Here is an 18,355-nt window from a genome sequence, read left to right on the forward strand (position 1 = left end):
TAATAGGTACAGTTGCTTCGTACTCCCTCCATCTCAAATTATAATTATAGGTCATTTTAGTTTTTCCAGATTCATAGATATTATTATACACGTAGACCTAGGATGTATCTAAATATATAACAAAATTTATAAATTAAAAAAGCCATAACAAAATTTATAAATTAAAAAAAGCCAAAACGAGGACGGAGGGAGGGAGTAGTTCATATCAACACGACAGTAAGGAAGTATGGAATAATCTTTTGTTGATTATGGAGGAAATTTCACATGGACAGCTAGATTGTTACATCATTTGGATTTTTGAGTAATTGCCCGATATATTACATTGACTACACACATGCTTCTAAACATACAGTTGAATCAACTACTTCTCGACAACAAATAACAGACAGATCAGGATATAATTGAGGCATTATACACGACATCAGGAAACCTATGGCCTATAGACTATATATATGATATGATGATGCAAATGTTTTACCTAAATAGACACCTAAAATGCTGAAGTTAGACTTTACAGGAGACAGCTGTGAAGAAACCAAAAGACATTGTCACCAAATGCTAGTTACACCAAAGAATGCCCCTTCCTCTCATGGAATCAATGGCTCAGCTGCTCGACTGCTGTGAAGCATTCATGATTTCAGTCTCCAGTCAGAAATACACAGGCGTTATTGATCTTTACATGTTGTCACCACTGCTAATACAGTAATAAGAGATCAGCTGTTCCAAGTTATCATGACGCAACCATATCAATCTGACTCTTCACAGGTGTTACCAGATGATTAAATGGTCCGCCTCTTCAATTAACAGGAATGTACAGGTACCTTGCAGGTCTACGGCTGGCAACACCAACCGTATGCAGTATTATAGTTGAAGCCTACGGTGGATCTCGCAATGAGGGACTAGCCATTCTAACACGGTGAGCAACAGATAGAGGTGGCCTGCCAACTGCTTCCAATATCCTAGTGAACACAACCTTTGTTGGAACACATGTCACTAGAGGAACTGCTCCCCCTGATTTGATTAAACCACCAAATATGTCATTGCGCCAATGTGCCTTTGCTTGGCTACCTTCTCCATGATGTTTTTTCCCAGTGGAAATGGAAGACAGGGCTCGAACTTTCTGGCTTGAGAGGTTTGTTTTCTTGGATGATTTCTTATGGGACTTAGATGACGACCTCCTAGCATTTGAACTGCTTTTTTTATTTGCCTTGACCTGGTGATTCGAAGAAGATGAGTATTTTCTTAAGGTTGGTTTCATCTCCCAATCAGAATAAGCAAGGCCACCATCATTATCGCCATCCAACAATGCTCCTGATGGATTTGAACGCGGAACTCTTTGCATGTTAGTCCTCCTGCCTGTTGGCCAAGCAGGTGGAGCAGTTGTGCTCTCTTGCAGACTACTGTCACCACAGAATACCAGATGATCTGTGGAACCATCTTCAAGTATTTCGATTTGGATAGGGTGTCCAACAATTGCTTTGCCATTCAGTCTGCTCATTAAGGAGACAAGAGGGACATGCTCTCCTTGGTAGCTGGCCTGAACTTTCAGGTTAACATCGAACAACATTGGTCCCATGCCACCAAATCGTGAAGTGAACTTTCTTTGGTAAAATGAAGGTCCATCCCAATATACATTTCGATCAACACGATATATTCGATCAGCATCCTTGTTTAGGGGAGAAACATTTGAAGAGTCATTTTCGTAGTCATTAAAGTAACTGTAGCCCCGGTTAAGATCTCTTGTGGCTCTCAAGGATGAATGATAGTTTTTACCACGGTACAAGTTAGCCTCTGAATGGCTTGTGTCCTCAAATAAATCAGTTTCATCAGAATCATAATTGGGCTCCTCCTTGACTTGGTAAAAACTTTGCCCAATAAACTGCTCACAAGAGGTTTGCATACTTTCTTTTCTCGGATTTCCACCATTTGTCTTATGCCAAGACCCTTTCAATGAACTATTGTATTTATCTAACCAGGTATTTCCATCTGTCATATCCACCAATCTCTTTGCTGCATTGCGGCTGTTACGTTTACCTTTCATATGCCACTGGGAGACACCCAGCTCAGAAGAACCATCCTCTTCCTCTGATTCATTCAACTGGGACATATAAGTACAATAGGTGGCCTCATTGTCATTATAATCCACATGCCTGAACTTGTCAGAAACTGGAATGGAGTAAGGATCAGGAGCACATGACTCTATAGGCAGAATCACAGTTGCATCTGCCAAAAGATTGCCATATCAAAAGTCAACAAACAAGGAAAAGACTGAAACCTCTACAGAAAACTAGGATGCAAGAAATTGTATTAGTAACATAATATGAATTTCAGTAACAAAGGGCTTGCGGCAAAATAGAAGGTTAAACAAAGGTAACATTAAATATTTCAGGTAATTATTTATTGCTTTCTGGCGACCTTTTCGTTATTTAATCAGGCTCCAGGGATGCCCCAGTTCCTTGTTTTGCATGATTTTTTTACAAAGTTATATTAATTCAGCTATATTCTGATTATGATATAAGACCATGCAAGCCAAAAATGCAGTAGTAAGGAGCAATACAACTGCACCTACTGTTTCACCTCTAACATACCATTTTCAGAAACACCCACACAGAGAAGTACAGATAATTTTAAGTGATGAATTACTTAACGAAAACGCTAATGATCCAGAATATAGTTAATGACTATTGCATCTTTGAAGTCTCAATACTATAAAATGTGACTAATCTATTCCTGATTCCTCCAACTTACATGCCCAAAAATATTTTAACCATCATGTTGAGGGCATCATATCGCTCATACCTATAATTGTTCCGGCTCTGCTAACATATTTACCTCATAAAAACGAATCAACTATTCATCAACATCATCCAACACAGCCTTCCCCATGGTTTGAACAAATGATCACAACTACATGTACAAAGTAATTACAGCAATTAAGTTCTTCGTAACCCTTAACCCTGTGTGTGTATTATAAATAATACAAGTAGTCAAACGGGGTCCTGTGTATGTATATACTTACAAATGATTCAAGTAGTCAAAAGGGATATATATGACGGTCAATCATGCTATATATAGGTAAGTCGAGAATGCAATCTGAAGCATGTTTATGCGAAGTAAAAGCTTAAAGTGTGGTTTATCGAGGGAAATGAAACGTCTACCATCAAAAGCCACAGCAGCCAGGTGAGTCAAACATCTGTCTTGCCATATTTAAAAAGGGAGATATGTTTAAAATGAATTCCAACTGGAAATTGTAATTTTCAGCCCTTATGATGATATTTGTGTCACTAAAGCAGTATGTGTGATACTAATACTAATGTTTTAGTATGTAGTGCTATGCTATAACCCAGCATTTTTTTGACAGTGTAACGTGAATTCAAGTTGAAACTTCATAGAAAGCATCGGAAAGAAGAAAAGTGAGGTGTATACACATACTTTGCAAAAGTTCAGCATCGTCTTCAGTCTCACTCTCTGAGCATTCCCTCTCTGAAGACTCAGTTATTTGTTTTTCAACAAAGTCAGAAGAAGTCTGCTCCTCAGAAAAATAACCAGGCTGAAGATAGCTTTCATTCTCAAAATCAGCTCCTGTAGAAGTCATTTGTACAGAAGGTAAATCACTGTGACTCTGAGTTTCACCAGAATCACTAGCCATATATGTATATTTACTTCTTCTGGCCCTGGAGGTGGCAAGTGATGGACCATTATTCTCCCCAATTAACAAAGTCCCATAATCATCATTTTGCTCTAAATGATGAGGTGATTTTTCACTGATCTGCAAAACATGAGCAAGTGGTCGACGCCTATCAGATTTTGAAACAAAAGAGTCTTCAAAATCACTTCCATCCGACCTATTCTTCTTCACAATTGTACTTCTCTCCTTGCTCTCTAAAGTTGAACCTCCCTGAGAGGATCTCAAATGGGAGAAATCACCCATGTGATTACTTACAACATTTCCTTGAGCAAGACATTCTGAAAAGTTTCTCTTTGAACCAGCATGTACAAAACAATGGCCTGCTTCTTTCTTTACTTCGAGAGGAACAGATGCATCTTTACGTTTCTTGCTCTTTTTGCTCTTGTAGCGAGTACTTCCAAGGTCTTTGCGGTGTTTAGTACAAGCTGCATTTCATGAAGATAGCTGAGTTTTAGATGCAGCGTACTTGAAGGCCATGCATAATGTACAAGTAATAACTTAAACAAGAATATTTTACTGTCATCTTAGAGGACCTACCAGAAATGTTACCAGTTGGTTCAGGTTTGAAACCTTGAGTCTGATACTTTGATGCAAGCTGCTTCCTCTCCAATTCAAGGGCATGAAGAATAGCATCCTCTCTCCGTGCATATTTTTCTCTTTTCTTCACAAGAGTCCCTTGAGTAGCCTCTGCCTTCTCAATACAGGCATCAAACTCCCCACACCTAAATGCTTTAACACGCTTTGATTTCTCAAGGTTGTACCAATCCCTAAGAAACATAAGGATAACAAGTAAATACAAAAGGAAGAATATGTGAGAAACAGCAATTTTCAGAAATTACGAGTACACCAGGTAGTTAGCAGCAGAGAAAGGGACTTGAGGCAGCAAGTATCCAAGGAATCATCTTTGCATAGGAGCATGTGAAAATTAGTGTTCCACGTGCCAGAATCATCACCTAGAAATGAATATTATTATTCCTGGTATTATATTGCTAATTTTTACATTGTTACCATCTTTTATTATTTGTGTGCCCTTGTTGGTTTTCATCTCTAGGGCGTGTTTGGTTTCTTTGACAGGCACAGACGCACAGTGTTGCCTTGCCAAGCCAGGATAGCAAGCGAGGCGAGGCGTTTGGATTTTGAGCGAGATTTTCTTGGGGCTCGTGTGGCAAGGTTTGGCTTGCTAGCGCGAGAGAGCCGAATCTGCTCGCCTGGCAAGCACATCGTTGCTGCACCAGCAAGATGAGGCGAGCCTTGAGCGGAAACCAAGCAGCCCCCTAGCCTAGCCCATCTTGCTTGGGGCTAATGTTTTGTTGTTATTATGGTTTTAAATGAAATGGAATTGGAAATGGAAGCGAAATACATGCCCATCTACTGTTCAAGGATATTGACTAGCAAAACAACTGGAACAAGTCTTAAAAAGGATATGCTTAAAATTAGCTGACAAGCATTGAAGAAAACAGATCAAGTGGAGAGGCGGAGAGGAAGTTTTGACAGTATAACATAAGAGGTAATAATAAAGTAAGAAAAAGGGAAGAATAAGTATAATCAAGGATACATAGTAACCTCTTGAGTCTTGAATCATTAACACCTCAACACCTCACAGAATAATAATTCTATAATTTGATATTTTTTAAAATGCGTTATATCAGTACCATGTCTGCCGTATATTCCAAAGGAAATCACACGAGAGGATCCACACAAGAGCCGAATCATGAATGGTGCCTTCCTCGAACTAGTGAGTGTGAATGTCTTTTATTCTTCCTCAAACTGCTTATCCATTCAGGATATCAAAAGCAACCTACTCTATTTTTTTATCTGTACTGTCTCACAAAACAAAATACGGAAACTAACATGGAAAAGCATTAAACCATATCTACCAACAAATTTAGCATCTTAGAATATTATTGCACAATAGATATGTCTACTCACCGATACATAGCAAGTGTAAGGATTGTAATCTTATATACAACCTGTTTCAATTCCACAAGGAAACAACTCTTTGTGCAACATAATATCTACACCCTGTGATCATAGATGTTATCACAACCGTATAATACATATGCCCAGGAATTTCAGGTTCTTCAGAAAGCATGGGGTACAGAGCAACCGCAATTCCATACATATCCTATTGTTCCCACTGCATATCCTGAATTTGCTATTATTTCCCACTTCTTAAACTTTCATAAATCAAATTGTTTCCACTACATATCCCCAACCAAAAAATACCATGAAGTCGCCCAGGAAGGTTTTCCAAGAGACCAAGACAGGGAAAAAAAATGACAATTAGCAGATTGAACCTTAGAAAGGAAATGGACTCACTCAGTGTCCTATGACAACAGCTCTAAATTTTGTAACAATAAGGTACACAAGAAAGAAACTAGCAATGAACTTGACTACAAGCAAGGAAGATCATATGTCCTGGTGCACACCTATTCTCTCAGGCACCCAAGTTCGTTCAAAGAAATAATTCAGCATCCCAACTGGATCAGAAATAACAGGTAGTCTAAAATGTAAATGTAGCACAGACTCTGGGTTAAAAAAAACTTAAGGCAAACAAGGGAGAGGAAGCTTACACGCTTGCGTCCTCCCGGCCGAGGAGCTTGACCGGCGTGCCCGACCTCGGCGACATGATCTGCGACGGCGGGAGCTCCTCGGGGCCCAGGATCCTGCCAGGCCACCATGACCCGTTCCTCCGGCGCACCCACACGATGGTCCCCGGCGAGGTGTCCCCGACGCCGCAGCAGCCCCCATCCCCGTCCGCTCCTCCCTCCACCGAGCTCCCCACCATCCCGCCTCCCACCAAACCCTAACCGCCGGCCGGCCCCGCCCGCCTCACCCCGCTTCGAGAAGCTCCCCTCCCCCTCGAGATCTGGCAACCATTCAACTCCCGGAGGGTGCCGGCGTCCAGAGGCGCACCCTCCCCGGCGCCGTCCCCGCGCGACTTGTCCGGCCGAGATCGCGCTGGCCGCGGCGCGCGCTCTGGCTCTCTCGCCTCAGGCAGCTTCTAGAAGCTTCTTCTTCTTCTTCTCCGGGGCTCCCAGAGCCCCCTTTCTCCTTGTACTGCTCCTCCTTCTCCCTCCGCCCCCGCCGGCGCGGGGGGTAGGGGGCTCCGCGGGGTCTCCGGCTCGCTGCCGGTGAAGCGGTCGGTTCCGGCGCGGGCGGCCCCCGGAATATTATTTCCCTCTCTTTTTGTGAAGAAAAAAGTGTGTAATAAAAAGGTTTTCTTTTCTTTCGGGGCAGTTTGGCTCCTGGTTTCGGGACTTCGGGTCGTCCGGTCCGCGTGGGAGAGAGAAAAAGAGGGTGGGGGGGGAGCGAGGCAAATGCTGCCACTGTGCCAGGGAGGCAACCGGCGCGGAGGGAAATGGAAAGGTAACCGACGGGCCGGCGCGAGCCCGGAGGGAAACGTGTGGGCCGAGCCGGGGCGGGCTCGCCCGTAACCACCGGCGCTCGACGGGGGAAGGGGGTAGACAGCCCACGTGGGGTGACGACGTGAGGGGAGGCGTCACGGCTTTGTTTTTTCCCGTTTCCAAGCTGGACTGGTGGTACACGCGTACGAGTAGGATGCAATCGTACGTGACCACGTATTCGTTGATGGATGATGATGTATTTTCTAAAAAAGATCCCTCTATTTATTTCAAAAAATCCCTATAGCGTTTTTCTCGAACATGCTGCTATGATATTGCTGATCGAGACAAATTTTCGTTCCTTCCCCCAGGTCATTGGAATCTTTTTGCCTCTCTGTACTTTTTTTTTTTACTTCATTCATATTCATAAGCATTCAACAATCAACAGCTCAACTTTGATTCAAGGTTGAGCTCGTTAAATGGTTGACTTGAGTACGTTGATTGATTGAAAACGGTGAATTAATAGCATGGAGTCTTGTACTCGGAGGACTCTAAGATGTGTATTTGTGTTCATGAAATTTCCATAGTTTTCATATCTGTGTATAATTAATTAATATTTTTATTATTTTTACCAAACCGCTAAATGAATTAGCTACCTTTATATTCCGCTTTTTTATAGCTTCTAAAGAGGGTGCCGCTAAGTGGCATAGCTCGCTATTAAAAACCTTGACTTGTACGAATATAGGATAGCGTTGCTAATACTTCTTCCGTCTCAAATTACTATTCGTTTTAACTTTTCTAAATACATAATTTTTACTAAGTATTTAGAAAATTCAAAATGAATAGTAATTTGGGACGGAAGGAATACGCCTATGTTCTTTGATCTATTGGTTGTGTACATAAAGTGCATCGATGGCACATAGGTATTAGCGTTAGATCTGCCCACCACAAAATATTGACCTTACTATAGCCAATAGCCTAGCATCATTTGGCTGTCTAGTGGTATTATACTTCGGATCATCAGGTTTTGTTCATTGTGGATTTTGAGGAAGAAAATCAATGCCAAATGCAGTACTAAATGTGTTGATAGAAAGATACGAGAGGATTTTGACTGTTAGCCACTGTATCCATTATCACTCGTGTACCTCCAACTCATGTTACTTTGTACCATATTGGTTTGCCCCCTGAAACAAGCCAATTAAATTTGACAATGAGAAACCCACATGAATTCTATGTTTTGAAAGGTTACATGATATGAATTGGAGTAGCTTGCTTTTTCCCCGCGTTGTAAAGAGTCACCGTATAAAAGCATCTGTAAAGTGAAAATAGTACTTCAAACATACGCTAGGAAGATTATACTAGTTTCCTAAAATAATATATGTCATGCTTACACCTTTCTTCCCTCTAAATCGTATTTTTTCTCTCCCTCCTATTTTTAGTAAAACATAGTATAGACACAGACACCCACCTACACGCACGCACGCTTATTTTTATAAACGCCATACACACACTAGCCATATAAATCTCTTCGAAGAAACTAGTAAATCTTGAAATTGATGAATTCATCACGAGCGTCTCGCTGCCAACAGAGCATGTAGCCTAATAAAAAAATAATATAATTATTTAATACAATAAATTTAGAAAAAAAATACAAATTCATATTATTTTCTTATCTCTAGCTCTCTACATCCTATCCACAAATCGAGCCAATTTTCGTTGGGACAATCTTTTTGTTAGAAACTCTATGAGTGATTCTGGTTCTATCCTCCTACTAGCAGCCATGTATTTCTATCCTTCTACTAGTAGCCATGGATTTAGTTAATATCAACATTGAACTTTGCCCAGTTTGTCACACCACGAATGCGCTTCGCGCATGTGGTATACTGGTATGTTGACTTATGAATCTTTCACTTAAGTTTATTTTCACAATTTATTACTATTATTATAAACCATCCAGTTAATTCCAAGCAAAGACGAAAAAACTAAGACGGTAGACTTGTGGGTATTTTTTTAAAAAAATGGTGCAAATTATATTCACTCTACCAGAAAGTTCGTCAAATTCTTCTTGAAAGACTTTGACATTTGATTTCACAAATACTTAATTAAGAATGGCACAGTATTTTTTTTTCATATTTGAAATCTTCCATCTCTATTGATTTTGGTTCGAAGACATCGTATTTGACCAGTCACCGAAATATCCTAGAGGCTAAGCACTGTAGAATCAGGCAGAGACCATGGCACAACGATCGCGCGCTCGACAGTCGCCACAGGGCGGTTGCTGTAGCTCGGCGACCTAAGCGGCGGGGGCGAGGGGCGTGCTCGGCAACGGGATGAGAACCACGCAGCATGCCAGATGACGAGGGCGGTGAGGTGCGGCTGTGGCGGCGTGGTGGCACCGGCGAGGTGCTGGATCAGGTACCGAGAGCGGAGGGGAAAGATAGGCGTTCGGATCAGCTACCGCTCCTGCCCCCAGTTCGTCCTCTGCAACTACGGCAATTTCGACGGTACGGACGGGCGCGGCTGCCTGAATTGGTTCCACTCCTTTTGTAATCTTGCCTATACTGTTTGGTCGATTGATTGATTCCTCCATGAGTTCAGGTGTTTCGTTTAGATCGATCTCCTCTGAGACGTCGTCCGCATCGGGAGCGTGATGGATTGAGCGACTGAAGGAGAAAACCATCCCAGTTGTTCTGCGCATTATGCGGTAAGGATCTCATCCAGCAATTTCTGCAACAGTTTCGTATCACAGCTCTAAGTCAATTTACATGGATCTTAGGTCTTATGTCATTGAATTCGTACCGGGTTTTTATGGAATTGAGATATAATAGCAGTTTCATTGTAAACAATGCATTCCACTGGACTCCTGAGCCTGACATATGTAATTTGGGTAGTGGATGGACTTGCTATGTATGTTCAGAAAAAAAAACGATTCAACAGAATAAAGGTTGGGTGGCAATTCCGGTAAATGCTAAATCAGAAGCATCACATATTCCAGCATGACCATTCAAGTTATAGAAGTTAAGCATGATCTAGTTGTCAGCAAAGTTTTGTAGCAGAATTAACGACATAGTCTTATCAATTCCTGCAGTCTTCTCTGATAACTCAGCACCGTAAGATGCTAAACAATAGACCAGCATGGTATGTCATCTGAATAAACATTACAGTGGATATGGCTAGTTGAAGATATTAAGAGCCTGGTTCTTCATCTCGATAGCTTCCAGGAGCTTCTTAGCCACCGCGCACACATACACTGAGGAGCCCTTAGGTATCTGCACAGTATCAAGATCTGAACTTATGAAGTAATATAATTAATGTTTATGCCATGAGAACATCGAAAAGGATCAGGAACCAACTTTCAGTAAAGAAATTTATTGTTTACCTTTGTATTAAACATGAATATATGATGATCTCCTATAATTCCCCCGACAACATGGATGAGCTCAAGATGGAACTCCTCTAGAACCTTTGCAGCACAAAGCAAAGAGTTGGCCCTCTTCTTCTCAGTGAATTTGATGTTTATTTCATCATCAACTATGCGGACATCAACATCGCACTCCTTGGACCTCCTTTGAACCCAGGAGCTCCTTATAGGCCCATTCATCTGATTGTTTTGGTCATCACTTACTGGCTGCATTGAAGAGCTTTCCCCATCATCAGCTGCCTCATCATCCAACTTAAGCTTCTTCCTCCTATCAGTGCTGTTCCTCTTCTTTTCCATTAGGATCCTCAATTGTTTCAGTGTTCTATTAAGCTCATTGATGTATTCAATGGCATCTCCAACTATAGAGGCCCTGTCATTCTGGAGAATAATTTTGCAACAATTTATAGCATCTCATTCACTAGGAATATAAGAAATGTAAATTTAGTGGTTGTTTGGATGAAGAGTTTAGAGCCCAGTTTAAGTAAAATGTGTTTCATGATTAGTTTCCAGAGAATCAGTTTTAAGATCATGGTTATAGAAAATCCTGTCTGGTAAAAAAAATGAGTATTATTCATCTGGTGTTCTATTTTGAGAAAAAAACAATGCAGAGTCCTTTTTCATAAAACTCACTGTTTCACGTTTATAGGAAACTGGTTATTGCTATCCTAGTTTTATGCTCACTAAACAGATAACGTTTTTGGCTGTTAGCAGAAAAGCTAATCTAATGGAAACTGGTTTTCCTAAAACTAACTATCCTAACAACCCCTTAGCGAAGAAAAACAACATTTTGTTGTGTGTCATAATTAGTCTTAAGTTTCCTGCAATGGAAATTACTCATATGTGCGCTAACTGTAGAATTGCATTCTATTTTGTTGGATGTTTATATTTAAGAAGTCAATTTACTTGAATCGGGCCACTTAATACATGCAAAACACTTGAATAATTGCCCAACATAAATTCCATGATCTACCTTCCTCAACATACTTGAAGAACTAATACCACTTAGCTTTGTTTCTTGACACGCTTAGCTTTGTTTCTTGATAAACCTATATCAGGTGGTGTGCGCACAAAGAGTAGGGCTCTATAGGAGTAGTTTGCTAATGATGAAAACATCTTTAATAAAGTTTTTTTACCATGCATGTTTGTTTGAGTTTGTTTTTCTAGGGAAAAAATCTGGATGGATATATGCAGAAATTTCACTATACCCTGAACCAATAGAACGTACCAAAAATTCTAGAAAATCCATGTGACTTCCAAAATGAGTTTTCTGTAATGTGAGAAACAATTAAGAAATTTGTACGTGGAAAGATGATTTAGACAAACCTTAGTAGGGTTTGGGAACAGTGATCTTAAAGCCCCATACTTCACATTTAGCTGCTCCCTCCTCTCTCTTTCAGTTGCGAAGTTAGCTTTCCCCTTGCCCTTGCCTAACCCACCTTTCTGTCTTCTACTCCCCAGTATTGAATTTTCGAACTGCCTCCCATCTATCTCCTGGAAAGTATTTCCTGAGACCCCTGGTATCCCAATCATTCCATCTCTCTCGTCATCACTGGTAAATAACCCGTAGTTTTGTGGCAGTGAATGATAGAGATCCTTCAACATATGAGATTGAGTAGCATGGTAACTTGACGGTAGAGTTGAATCGCTGAACATTATTCCACTTTCATGAATTGCTGCTCCTGGAAGGTCATTGTTCATGTCCAAATGATTGACCGTGTTCTGCTCTGGACCACCAAAGAAATGTTCTGTTGAAGGAAATTCAGGAGTCAAACTGCACCTTTGGATATGTAGAGAATTTAGAAGATCATGTCCAGCTGCATAAGCGCCATTTTGATATGAAGCAGCATCATAGTCCAGGATCTGTTGTTCCACAGTTATGTTATGTGGACCTTCTCCTATCTGGTGGCTGATGATATGATCTTGGACACCATAGATAGCAGGAACCAAATTTGCAGTTTCTACTGGAGGCACTTCGTGTATCATGTGGCTACTGTGGTCCTGCTCCTCGCCAATCCCAAGTTGGTGTTGAATATGGTCAATCACCCTTGCAGGCTCAGAGGTAAGGTTGGCTGGACTGGAGTGGTCTTCTATGGAAAAGGGGGCAAGTCCGATGAAGTTCTGCTGTTCGGCATTTGTATTGTCATAGATGGAGGATTGGGAAGAATCATGTATCATTGATCCTTCCATGAGAATATGATCATGGGAACCATCAAAATAACCTCCTCCAGCAATCATATTGGCTCCAGCTACCTTCTTTGAATATCTAAAAAAGGACAGCATATAGGAACTAGTGAGCACCACATAAGCATCTAGATTCTAGAGTAGCAAAAAAAAAAAAAGAAACAGATGCAAAAGATGAAACTGATTAACAAATAAAGCAGTATCATGCTGGAAGTGAATTTGTTTCAATCTGAAATGGACAAAAAAAGGGGTGCATCGCATGTATTCAGGACAAAGAAGGCTCAACCTGTATGAAACAGTGATAGACTGGATTAGGCAGAGAGGATTGCAGCTGGCTTAGTTGGTTGATTGTTTGAGGGGAAGAGAATACGTGAGGTTTAAGCTAGGCAATCTGTTTCTCTCTCTTTTCCGTGTGGGGAAGTTTTATTAGTACATTGGATGAGACAGGAAGCCTTTTTGCTTCCTTGAGACCCAACAAACTCCCTTGAGTCTTTATTTGCTCCCTACTCCTAAAAATATGCTTCTTGCTAGTTTGTGCTTCAACTACCAAGCTCAACATTAATCAGCAGAACAACTAGTGTAAGTATAGACAATGACCAAAGTGCCCTTTACCTTCTTGCAATTCCATCTCCTAAACAAAGCACTACAAGTCCAATAGTTGAAAAGGTGGTGTTTTTGATGCTCAAAGACAATACTTATGATGTAAGCAAAACATTTCCATTCTTTAGATTCACACACTGTTTCTTCAGGTTGGTATAAAGAAACAGACAGATTCAATCTAGCATTTGCATCCTGCCAGTAGCACTAAAACTGAAAGTAAAGAGAGGAGAATAATACCAAAGATTATTTTGAGAGATCAGATGGAGGAAACAGTGTTCAGAGATTAGTTGCTGAAAACCATCTTTATGAAGTAGCGTCCTGCCAATTATATATATACATACACAAGGTCATAGTAATAGGCAAAATGTAATTAGCATGTGGAGGCGCTAGGACGGAAATTTGGTTGTCACGTAAAATTGATGAACAAATAACAGAATATGTCGATATCAACACCAATCATTTCCTGAAAGTTTCTCTTGAACATTCTAAGAGTTCAAAGTGAAGGGCTTCAGATCATTATCATTAAGAATGGCCATGGGAAGGACAGAAAACTCACACTCTTTGAACTGGGCATCTTTGCTGTTACTCATGCCATAGGAAGTTGGGAAATGCAAGTCATGCCTTCTCCATTCTTCCGCATTTTATGAACATTATGCTGTAGTGTGCTTTCAGATACTACAAGGACGAGTCCAACTACCTGAAACAACCGACAATGGCAAAGGTAGTGATAAGCTTACATCAGTGCATAGAACCTAATCAAGCGGGAAGGGCTACCTTTCAGAAAACAGGAGTAGAGTAATGGACCTCATCTGCCATGCTTGTATCTGCGCTTAGCTTTGTACCTTTGGTGATGGATGTTACAACCATCTTTGAATCTGTTCATGGGTGCTAGCCATGATAAACTGCATGTTGTAACAAAGGCGGAACATGGATTAGACAGCTAGAATGCTGATTCTGGACGTCACTTTCTTGGAGATGTGAAAAATGCTTGGCAATGAATACGTAACTACGGTTGGTTTACTAAACTAGCATTTTTTATTCTTTTGCAGAACTGTATTACAATAAGACTGAACAATAGGACACAAGCATCTGTGAATCAAGCTGGAAGTTGAAACTAGTGAGATGTGAAGCAGCTATTAACACCTTGTGCCAACTCGGGAGGTGATTGCAAGATGTGGTAAGCTGAATTAGTCGTCTCTCGCTGTCAGTACCAAAGTCTTAAAGTGGTCGATCCCCTTTTCTGACAGTGTTTTCTGTTTGGATCAGGTGGAGTAACTGAATGGATGGATGGTTGGGTACATTGATTTTGGAGAGTTCAAGGGCCACGCCAAGTTTTTAACAGAACTCATTTTTTAAGTGAACTTATTATTTCAAACAGCCTGAATTTTGTGCGTGAGCTCCTGCCAGTATTATTTGGCATCACATTTCCCCATCTGACAGAATTTCTTATGAATAAAAATGACCAAGATTTGCCTGGAATTTGGTGTCAGCAACTTGTTTTCGAATACAGGGCTTTGAAATTGTACATGGACATAGCATAAGTTTTTTTTCCCTTCAAATATAAGAGTATTGCCTACTCCCTCCATACCCAAAAAACCTGACGTTTAGGACAGGATTGTGGTAACCAAGGAGTGATTAATTAGGGGTTAGTTTTCCTTATTTGCCTCTAATAAATATGGTTGCACTTGCTCTCTGTACGAGAAAGTTAACCAGCTCAACTGGCTAGTGCGTGGAGCCTGCATTGCTGCGCCCCAGGTTCGAATCCCGGCTGCCCCACCTTTTTTGTTGCCCACTTCATGTCCGCTGCATGGCACTGTTCGCCCTGCGTGGCGTGCGGACAGCAGTTTTGCTCGGCGACTGCATTCCCACCTTTTTTGTTGCCCACTTCATTTTGCATGGCGATGGTCCGCTGCATTGCCCACTTCATCTTGCATGGCGATGGTCCGCTGCATGGCACTGTTCGCCCTGCGTGGCGCGCGCGGACAGCAGTTTTGCTCGGCGACTGCATTCCCACCTTTTTTGTTGCCCACTTCATTTTGCATGGCGATGGTCCGCTGCATGGCACTGTTCGCCCTGCGTGGCGCGGACAGCAGTCTTGCATGCGTGCGGGGCAATTGTTTTATTTTCGTTTGGCACTTGTTTCATTTTCGTTTGTTGCCTGCGCGCTCGGATAGCTGATGGTTCGCGCTCGTTTGGAATAAGAAGACCGACGTTTGAGCTGCCTGTACTCCACGCCACTGGCTTATTTATGCGGCAACTTGCTTTCTCTCTTCTCCACGCCATTTGCTTGCTTGCTTAAACGTCTCTCTTTCCTTCTTTCTCAACCATCTATTCTTGCCATCTTCTCTGTCCACTTAACCGAGCAATGAGTGCTTTTTTCCCTGCCTTTGATCTAAACGTTCGTTTGGAAGAAGATGACGACGGCAACCTTCCCATCGATCTCAACGAGCTAGTTTTGGAAGATGAGAACCACGGTAATGTGTCTTTCTCAGTTTGTTCTTTCTCATTTATATGAAATGCACCCCATGCAAATTATTTTCCTTTCTAAGTGCGGTCTTTCCTTTTCAACAGGAATAGATTTGAACTTACCATTAGATGAATTTGGAGCTGTTGACTTTGATTACGTACAAAACCTCACTGGTACAGTCCTCTCACTTTGGTTTTTTTGTTTTACTAGTCATGTCGTGCCTAATTTGGATCTGTTTTTTTACTAGTCATGCCGTGCCTACACGGCAACCTTTCTCATTTATATGAACAGCAACCCATGCAAATGATTATTTTTTCCCCCTATAATTACATCATGTCGTGACTACTTTGGACTGTAAATAAGCTTGTTGTTATCATTATTAAAATGATTGGTTTTTTCCTTTAACTACATCATGCCGTGACTACTTTGCACTATTAAAAAGCTTGTTTTTTCGTTTTGCTAGAACAAGATGGTGATGCTCCCGTTCCACTACACCAACCGAAGAATGACTATTCTGATCGTGTTAGACAACAAGTGTATCAAGCATTGTTGATGAGAAGCAAAAATGGGAAACTAGGCAACCATGATACAACAATTGTATCTAACCAATTTGGAGTAAAAATTAGATCAGTTCAGCGCATATGGAGGCAAGGTAAAAACAAACTTTCTCAAAACATTCCGGTCGTGGTTCCTAATCTAAAGAAAGGTAGAAGTGGCCGCAAAGCAATCCCTCTAGATTTGGAAAAGTTGCGGGATATTCCTCTCAAGCAAAGGATGACCATAGAAGATGTGTCTAGTAAACTTGGTATTAGCAAATCTAGGATACAAAGGTATTTGAAAAGGGGTTTCATTAGGCGCCACTCTAGTAGCATCAAACCTTACCTCACTGATGATAACAAGAAGACTAGGTTGAAGTGGTGCATTGACATGATTGATCAAGGTTTGCTTGATGATCCAAAGTTCAAGGATTTGTTTGACTTTGTGTTTATTGATGAGAAGTGGTTCTACCTCACTCAAAAATCAGAGAGGTACTACTTGCTACCCGAGGAAGATGAACCACACCGCCTTTGCAAGAACAAGAACTACATCCCTAGGATCATGTTCTTATGTGTATGTGCTCGGCCACGATTTAGAAATGGAGTATGTGTGTTTGATGGCAAAATAGGTTGCTTTCCACTAGTCAATTTTGAACAAGCTATTAGAGGAAGCCACAACCGTCTTCGTGGAGAGGAAGTAATCAAACCAATTCAATCAATCACAAGGGATGTGATAAGAGATTTCATGATAAATAGAGTGTTGCCCGCAATTAGAGCAAAGTGGCCAAGAGAAGATGTCAACAAGCCAATATCCATTCAACAAGATAATGCTCCATCTCATTTAAAAGTTGATGATCCTCATTTTTGTGCGGTTGCAAAGCAAGATGGGTTTGACATTAGACTTATATGTCAACCACCCAATTCTCCAGATTTTAACATTCTAGATTTGGGGTTTTTTCGAGCTATTCAAGCCATTCAATACAAGAAAGATGCTAAAACAATTAAAGATCTAATTCCAGCAGTGCAAGAGGTAAATGATCATCCATTCGATTGATTAAATTGATCTTGAACAACTAAATTGATCTTGAACAACTAAAGTACTCTACTCACTACAATCTGTTTTTTGTAGGCATTTTTGGAGTACTGTCCAAAGAAAGCAAATAGGATCTTTGTCACACTACAAACTGTTTTGAAGGAAGCAATGAAGGTAAAAGGTTGCAACAAAATCAAGATTCGTCACATGAACAAACAAGCACTAGAGAGGGAAAAGAGGCTGCCATTGCAAATCCCTTGTGAAGCTTCATTGCTAGCCGAATCACTTGCTAGTCTTCCTGTAACAAATTAGAAGATGCAAGTTTATGCAAATTATTAGATGAGTGTATCTTAGGTTTGCAATGGCCAAATTGAGAGATGCTGTACTGTACCTTAGTGCTCTTTGTTTGCTGCTTCTTAATATGCTCTTCCACCTTCTTCAAAACGTCATCAGTCAACTTGATTCTAGTACCATCCATTTCAAGTTTGGCCACATCAGGAATATAGAACTCGCAATCGAATTTGTCCATTAGATGGAACCACTTTACTAGCATATCGTAATCTTCGTGTAGAAGTCCACAACGGCCACACCTGCGTGCGTTCCGGCGAGCTTGGTAGCAAGCTTCTCCGAAGACACCGCCAGCGTGGAACGTGCCACAGCGAGGGCATAGAGACTCGACGGAGTCGGGCACCATGTCGACTGAGTCTGCAACCATGTCGACAGAGGCCGCGACCTGCTCGACGGAGTCCGGCACCTCTTCGACGTCCACGAACGTCTCATCCGAGTCCGCGAACACCGACGAGGCCGCGACCTGCTCGACGGAGTCCGGCACCTCTTCGACGTCCGCGAACACCGACAAGGCCGCGACGGCGAGCACCTCCTCCGCAACGGACTCCGACGAGGCCGTGACGGCGAGCGCGCGGCGAGCGGCGAGCGCGCGGCGAGCGGCGAGCGCGCGGCGAGCAGCGAGCACGCGGCGAGCGCCCTGCGACGAGCGTACAGGCGAGCGAGCGGCGAGCGCGCGGCGCGCTTCCGGCGAGCGTGTGGCGAGCGTCATGGCGAGCGTGCGGCGCGAGTGATCCATT

At 41.8% G+C, this 18,355-nt stretch overlaps 3 protein-coding genes across 5 annotated transcripts; 1 reads left to right on the forward strand and 2 right to left on the reverse strand.

Moving 5' to 3' along the window:
- Positions 1-225: 225 nt before the first annotated feature.
- On the reverse strand, positions 226-6,491 carry LOC117834265 (uncharacterized). Its single transcript, XM_034713883.2, has 4 exons — positions 6,262-6,491; positions 4,226-4,455; positions 3,433-4,113; positions 226-2,223 (listed from the first exon to the last, which is right to left on the reverse strand). The coding sequence occupies exons 1-4, from the start codon at positions 6,474-6,476 to the stop codon at positions 875-877; spliced, it is 2,475 nt and encodes an 824-aa protein (XP_034569774.1). The 5' UTR covers positions 6,477-6,491; the 3' UTR covers positions 226-874.
- Positions 6,492-9,219: 2,728 nt separating this feature from the next.
- Positions 9,220-17,776, forward strand: LOC117845890 (uncharacterized). Its single transcript, XM_034727001.2, has 7 exons — positions 9,220-9,536; positions 9,631-9,736; positions 14,284-14,411; positions 14,501-15,708; positions 15,806-15,874; positions 16,165-17,267; positions 17,367-17,776. The coding sequence occupies exons 4-7, from the start codon at positions 15,600-15,602 to the stop codon at positions 17,580-17,582; spliced, it is 1,497 nt and encodes a 498-aa protein (XP_034582892.1). The 5' UTR covers positions 9,220-9,536; positions 9,631-9,736; positions 14,284-14,411; positions 14,501-15,599; the 3' UTR covers positions 17,583-17,776.
- LOC117845980 (transcription factor EAT1) lies at positions 10,105-13,699 on the reverse strand. 3 transcript variants are annotated; one of them, XM_034727245.2, is made up of 4 exons: positions 13,472-13,699; positions 11,777-12,716; positions 10,412-10,831; positions 10,105-10,301 (listed from the first exon to the last, which is right to left on the reverse strand). In XM_034727245.2, exons 2-4 carry the CDS (start codon positions 12,686-12,688, stop codon positions 10,206-10,208), a joined length of 1,428 nt encoding a protein of 475 aa, XP_034583136.1. In that variant the 5' UTR covers positions 12,689-12,716; positions 13,472-13,699; the 3' UTR covers positions 10,105-10,205. The 3 variants fall into 3 exon arrangements, with proteins under 3 accessions (XP_034583136.1, XP_034583068.1, XP_034583002.1); XM_034727177.2 differs by lacking the exon at positions 13,472-13,699 and adding an exon at positions 12,921-13,166; XM_034727111.2 differs by lacking the exon at positions 13,472-13,699 and having other exon boundaries at positions 11,777-12,783.
- Positions 17,777-18,355: the final 579 nt, after the last annotated feature.

Source organism: Setaria viridis, chromosome 1, assembly GCF_005286985.2.
Source record: "Setaria viridis chromosome 1, Setaria_viridis_v4.0, whole genome shotgun sequence".
In the NCBI taxonomy this organism is placed as follows: Eukaryota; Viridiplantae; Streptophyta; class Magnoliopsida; order Poales; family Poaceae; genus Setaria; species Setaria viridis.